The sequence below is a fragment of the Oreochromis niloticus genome, linkage group LG20 (genome assembly GCF_001858045.2).
Source record: "Oreochromis niloticus isolate F11D_XX linkage group LG20, O_niloticus_UMD_NMBU, whole genome shotgun sequence".
NCBI classification, from domain to species: domain Eukaryota; kingdom Metazoa; phylum Chordata; class Actinopteri; order Cichliformes; family Cichlidae; genus Oreochromis; species Oreochromis niloticus.
Genome location: NC_031984.2, coordinates 19608737 through 19615242, shown reverse-complemented (window position 1 = coordinate 19615242; position 6506 = coordinate 19608737). Strand labels below are relative to the sequence as shown.

Sequence of the window (6506 nt, the reverse complement as noted above, 5' to 3'; positions counted from 1 at the left end):
GGAGGAATGAGGCAAATGTTGGACTCACCTATGGCTGCAGGGGCGGTTTGACGGAGTGCCGTTTGTTCACATTGGCTTCTTCTTTAGGTGGCTTCTTTTTTTAAAAATGTCCTTTAATTTCAAAGTGCAGTGCAGTTTGCAAGTGTACAATGCAAACTGCATGACAGAAAACAAGAAAGAGAGATGGCATTGACCCCAGGTTTGGTTTTATTTAACTTCATTCAAAACCTTTTTTTTTTTTTTTAAAAAGATGGCTACAGAAAAGAAGAAAAACATCTTATAACTATGAGGGAAGTGAGTCTGCAGCGGTTTGGACTCACATGCATGAAGCAATCTCATTAAATAGCATAGGCGCCAAAAAGCCATAGAAATACTTGACATTTTTAATAAATAAAATAATGCTCAAAGGTAAACCAACTGCAACATCGAGTCAGTCTATGCTTTTGTCCCCTCCTGTCACCTCATTATCTGTGAAACACTGCCAGGAAGTATCACTTGGCATCCTGTTACAGTCAGCCATTTACTTATTCATTAAGATGATTCCTGTTTTAATTATTCAAGCGTGTTTGCCTGCAGGCTCTCGTTTAAAACTGGTTTGGGCCCTCTAAAACGTGTATGTCATATGTTAGATAGTGGGAACAACGCTATCAAACTATTTATTATTCTTTGATATCCCTCAAGAAAACAAGATAAGCCTCAAATAAGCTGTAAGGTGATGGTGCATACAGTAACTGTTCAGAGCTGGAGACAGCAGTGCTCCTGGCTTTTAACAAGTCGCCGCGCGATGAGAGATTGGCAATCCAACTACCGCGAGAACGCGCAGTGTCACAGCTGCAGCTCATCGCGAGACTATCATCCAGTCCTTCGCCTGAATCCAGCTGGTACCCTTCCTGCCGTTGACGGGTAAGTGAGAACGAGATGCAAATAGTGAAATTCCTGAAAGAGGTATACGAGCGCTAAAAAGGTGGTTTAAATTATCACCGCTTGAGTTGCCTTTTAAATGCTGGGAGGGGGGAAATGAACGACCCTTAATGTACGACATGAGGCCGACTGGCGCGTTTGTCGTGACTGTAAGAGGGGGGATTATAGCACACAAATTGACCCGGAGATTTTATTTATGTTTTCAATTAAATACCGACGATATTAGCTCATAGGATAGCAAGCAGATTATGTTCGAAAAATGAATGTTATCGAGCCGAAAGAAACGTGGTATGGGTTCAAAATTCATCGCCTGCTTCGACTGCAGCATCCGCCGTCTTCGCCTCGCATTATGACAGATGTGTGTGGATGTGCGGCCACTGCAGCTGCAACGGGCTACGCTAGCACCTGCTGCCCGTGCTTTTGATAGAAATGAATGGAAACCTAGCTAGTCAGAGGTAAAGCAGCCAGTCATTAAAACAGACAAGAGGGATACTTCACTGCCACACAGAAGACTGCCACGGCTGGTTTAAAATAACCCTCTAAAAACCAATGCGACCCGTGTAGTGTGTGTTAGCACAAGTTAACAGGCAAGGTTGGCCTGTAAAGGGCCCATTACCACTGAAGGGCCACCCTCCTCCCTCAGCTCTGTGAGCCTGACTGTGTGCAGCCATAGACAGCCTTAGGTTATGTGTCATAATAACGTAATATGAAATGAGTGTTACCCTGGCATATCTTCAGTTGCCTAAAAAGAGCATAAAAAGGTGGTTACTCAGCACCACATGAAAGCTGAGCCACATAACAGAGATCCAGCATGGCTGCCTCTTTTCCCAGTGAGCTGTCACTGTAAAGGAGCAGCTTTCGAGTCAGGTCAGCTGCCTGCCGGGGTGTGAAGTATACGTTTCCTGGCTTTCCTCTGAGGGGGCACGGCTGCGAGCCGTAAGGGAGGTGCCAATGCTGAGAGGTGCTTTTGAACAGCTACTGTCACACCACATGTTTCTTTGTGTGTGTGTGTGTGTGTGTGTGTGTGTGTGTGTGTGTGTGTGCATGTGTGGTTTCGACTCTCTAAACGTGGTTCACGGTTTGTTTTGGCTGCTTGTTGCTATGTATAGCAACAAAGCAGCCCGTGTAACAGTTTTGTTGCAGTTGTGCCCCCACCTCCTCTCCTCCCGAGTCATCATGGGAAACATCTTTGGGAACCTGTTGAAGAGCCTGATAGGCAAGAAGGAGATGAGGATTCTCATGGTGGGGCTGGACGCTGCAGGGAAAACCACCATCCTGTACAAGTTGAAGCTGGGGGAGATCGTCACTACCATCCCCACAATTGGTGTGTGACTGTCTGCCTCTAAATAAAAAAAAACCCTGCGTCTTAGAGATTGTCCAGATTATGTGACCCATTTTCTATTTGCTTGTTGTCCCATCCACCCCAGGTTTCAATGTAGAGACAGTGGAATACAAGAACATCAGCTTCACTGTGTGGGACGTGGGTGGCCAGGACAAGATCCGTCCTCTTTGGAGACACTACTTCCAGAACACCCAGGGTGAGATGCATCAAAAGCATCTTAGGTGAAAGACCAGCCGGCATGGTTAGAGTTTTTTTTTTTAAAAAGGCCTCTCCAGTCCTGTTGCAGATCCTGGAGCACACGCTCGCCCCCAGCACCTGAGGACAAAATCTGACTAATCCTTCAGATGATGTCATTTGCATACAGGCTCCAGCTGTTTCAAATTATCATCATCTTAGTCATGTTCAAATCCCGGACAACCATTAAACATGCTTTGGCAATATGCTTTTCTAACAATGTGATGTGACCTGATTGTTTTTGTTCGGTTTAAACTTATTCCTGCAGGTTTGATCTTTGTGGTGGACAGCAATGACCGCGAGCGGGTCAACGAAGCTCGAGAGGAGCTGATGCGGATGCTGGCTGAAGACGAGCTGAGGGATGCTGTTCTTCTAGTCTTTGCCAACAAACAGGTATGCGCCACATTACGTTTCCCCCTGCTTTTACGCCTCTTGCCTCACCAACTTCCTGACGGACACTTTGTCCTCTGTGATTTTGTTCAGGACCTGCCCAATGCCATGAACGCCGCAGAGATCACAGACAAGCTGGGCCTGCACTCCTTACGTCACCGCAACTGGTACATTCAAGCCACCTGTGCCACCAGTGGGGACGGCCTGTACGAGGGTCTGGACTGGCTGGCCAATCAGCTGAAGAACAAAAAGTGAAGGGCCGGGTCAGTAAAGTGGGGAAGAGCCTGGGTGCCAGCTCCAGGTTGTGGTTATAGGGGTTCCATTGTGTTTACATAGAGAGGAAAAATGCTGAAAAGCTCCCAGGGGGTGACTCTCAGTGGCTTTCTCCCCTCCCACCATCTCCTCCCCACCATCCACCCTCGAAATACTTCTTTATTTTTTTTCCGTTCTTTGATTAATTTGATTTGTTTGAATCTGTGGTGAGCATTTTTAATCATTTACAAGCAAACTTTATCTAAGTTTTTTACAATCTATAAACAAATAATTATGTACTGTATAATATTACTGTAAAGGTATATGGATTTGCTCTACTTTGCAGACCTCCACCAACATTTAATTAGCTCAGCAATTGTGATGGATCTCAAATCGTGATGGCAGAGCAGCCTTCCCTCAGAAACTACAGACCTGGTGTAAATTACAAAGAATGTCATAATATTATAGTGGGAGTACTATTACTATTATACTCGTACAGATAAATGTAATATAACTGTCCATACTGCAACCAAATTATGCTCTTCATAGATCAAAACTTTTAGCTATGATTTAGTTTTATTTATGCTGAATTAAACAAAATGTGTCAACTTTCTGGACAGTCTGAAACAATATATTTAATATTAATATTTATTGACTTTTTTTTTTTGCGTCATATAGTTTCTTTCCCTTTATTCTAATGTGCATTTACTGCTAAAGGCAGCTAGTTAAAAAAAAGAAAAAGACAAGAAACCCCAGTATCACTGTACATTACTGCTTCCCAATCTGCATGGAGATATCCCAGTACTGGCTCGTGGGCTTGTAACAGGCCGCTGCTGTAAATAAAGATTTGTTCTAGTTGAGTTGCCTGGCACAAACGGGGTTAAAACAGTTTGTCTGGCATCAGCGAGGTGTGATATCTAAAGTGATACAGATGACAGAACAGGCACTCTGTACCAGCTCTGTGGCTCAGAAAAATAAAATGCTGCTATTGGCCTGCCCTGTGGAGAGTGATGCAGCACAGCATGTGACTGGCAATATTAAGAGAGCTTACATAGTTTTAAATTTTTGTTTTTATTTTTCAATCCGTTTGTGCAGCATCGCTTCTCATGCGGATTTATCCACCCTTAACTGGCATGACATTATGCGTGTCTCGCTATTTCATGTTGCACAAAATTACTCTAGACTCACTGTTGTTGTACAGAAGGTGTTGTCTGTTTTTTTTAAATGGGGTGTTTCTTTATTTTGTTGAGTTATTTTTTCCTTAATTAGCTAATTAGGTCAGACTGTTGCATTTTTTTTGTTTTGGGGTTTTTTGGGGGGGAGTTTGTTCACAAAAAAAATAATAAAATAAGGAGAGAGGATGATAGTAATACTGCATCGTAAGGCATGTTAATACTGTACAAGATCTGTAATAAAAGCGAATTATAATAGCCTGTTTCCTCAGACTATATTTGTTAGTCTTAATCATTGCTGCTGGTTGGAACAATGCTGTACTAATAAATGTTATGGATTTAGTGTAAAGTTTACCGAACAACCTTCTAATATGCAAAAGCATGCTTTTCTATGTTGGCGCAACTGTATATATGTTGATGTAACCGGGAAAGTGGAACCGTGGTTTTCGGGGTGAAACCAAAAGCGCTGTTGATACACCTGTAGATAATGGGGTCAGCGTGTTGGCAGATAACTGACAGCAGCTTGTGTGTGCGTGTGTGACGTGCATTATATTCCGTTCGGTTTGGTGTGAAAATTGTTTTCGTGGCCTTATTTAGCCAGTGGTTTCATTTCTCTTTGATAACAGGTTTATATGTAAGAAATATCCAGCATTCAAGTATCTCACCTATGATCTGTGACACCGATGCACTAGCAGTTCCGATGTGGCTAAACATCCCTCCCTCTTTCAGTGACTATTTTCAGATTTTAACTTTCAAATAAAGAAAAATATTAAATGAGGCTGCACGACATTCCAGCTGGCGATTTGCTCTCAGAGAGAAACAGAGTATAATATGAAGAGGGGGAAATTTAAGACAGAAAATCAGAAAAACCTAAGCAGGTGCAAAAGTGTTGAATGATTTAATTATTCCTGAGACTACATCAATAAATAAAAAGACCAGAGTATACATTTGCTTTGCCTTGCTCATTTTTTTCCTTGCTATCGTTTATCGTCGCACGTGTTGGTTTGAAAACCCCAGCACGATTACGAGCGTGCTGTCTTTATCTTCTCTTGTCTGTGGCTCAAACTCAATTTCAAGTTGACAGTTCGCCCCAGAATCAAATGTGCGAGTCATTATTTGTCAATCATTGTTCTTGGATAAGTTGCCCAGTTTTGAAGATGTTTGTCTGCTTGAATAAAAGGAAGCTACAGAGTATACTTGTGGTGCTCAAAGCACCAAAACACTATGTTTGATGTGGGTGGTGAGTGCAGTGTGGTAGAACGAAGGCAGTTCTCACACAAACTACTGTATTTGATTTGGAGGTGATGTGTCCTTTTAAGATCCCTGCTAGGTTTCTTGAAACAGTTTGGTCCTCAATTTGTTGGACAGAGACACTGTTTTTGTAGTTTTGCTTCTGTACAGTCATTTTTGAGTCAAAGGACAAATTAAACACACAATGTCTGAGGTTGATTCAAAGTGTAGAATTTTTATTTTATAGTTTTTATTGTTATTTTTAAAACATGAGGCTCATAAGAGATGTCATTTCAAGTGAGGGAGACAAGTTAGCTTGAAAAACCCAAATAAATAAGAGCAATAATGAAATAATTAGGAATGGCTGAAGCAACATTCTTAAGAAGTATAAATGCAGTGATCAAGTCAGCAGCTCCCAACAGGCCTGGAAGACCAGCGAAGACAAATGGAGTGCATGATGACAGAATTATTTCCATGGTTAAGAAAAACGGCTTCACAGCATCTAACCAGATCAAGACCACACTTTAAGAGCAGGCGTGTGTGCATGTCAGTCACATCATGACTGTTTGATTTAAAATCTGCTGTGGCGGTGTACAGAGGCAACACTACAAAAACTCTGTCTTTGCACAACACATTATTGACCTTACTGTACTTCTCCTTCATTGATGAATCCATAATAAACAGTAAAATATTTAAAAACTCTTAACTGTTGCCTCAACACATATATGTTCAATTGATTTCATGTGTGCACCGGAGGTTTTAAGTTGCGGCCACATCTGGCCTCCAAACTGGTTGTGATGTCACAATATCCTCTTATGCCTACACATGTTGAACTTTGATTTAAGGTGAGTCCAGAAGGACGTTCTTTTCAGCAGATTAATAGGAAACAGCTTTGACGTCCCTTATGACGCATGTATCACTCTGCACAATAAAGGTCAAAAATCTAAATGTGAGTTAGACTGGGT

At 42.1% G+C, this 6506-nt stretch overlaps 1 protein-coding gene across 2 annotated transcripts; it reads left to right on the top strand.

Moving 5' to 3' along the window:
- The first annotated feature begins 756 nt into the window (after positions 1 to 756).
- Positions 757 to 5261, top strand: arf3a (ADP-ribosylation factor 3a). 2 transcript variants are annotated; one of them, XM_005478058.4, is made up of 5 exons: positions 757 to 903; positions 2031 to 2245; positions 2349 to 2459; positions 2766 to 2890; positions 2981 to 5261. In XM_005478058.4, the coding sequence occupies exons 1-5, from the start codon at positions 785 to 787 to the stop codon at positions 3140 to 3142; spliced, it is 732 nt and encodes a 243-aa protein (XP_005478115.2). In that variant the 5' UTR covers positions 757 to 784; the 3' UTR covers positions 3143 to 5261. The 2 variants fall into 2 exon arrangements, with proteins under 2 accessions (XP_005478115.2, XP_005478116.1); XM_005478059.4 differs by having other exon boundaries at positions 801 to 903; positions 2054 to 2245.
- Positions 5262 to 6506: the final 1245 nt, after the last annotated feature.

Coding starts and splice junctions, on each gene's coding strand:
- arf3a (XM_005478058.4), top strand. CDS start 785: ATGAGAGATTGGCAATCCAACTACCGCGAGAACGCGCAGTGTCACAGC. Junction 904..2,030: donor ACCCTTCCTGCCGTTGACGG/GTAAGTGAGAAC, acceptor TGCTATGTATAG/CAACAAAGCAGCCCGTGTAA. Junction 2,891..2,980: donor TAGTCTTTGCCAACAAACAG/GTATGCGCCACA, acceptor GATTTTGTTCAG/GACCTGCCCAATGCCATGAA.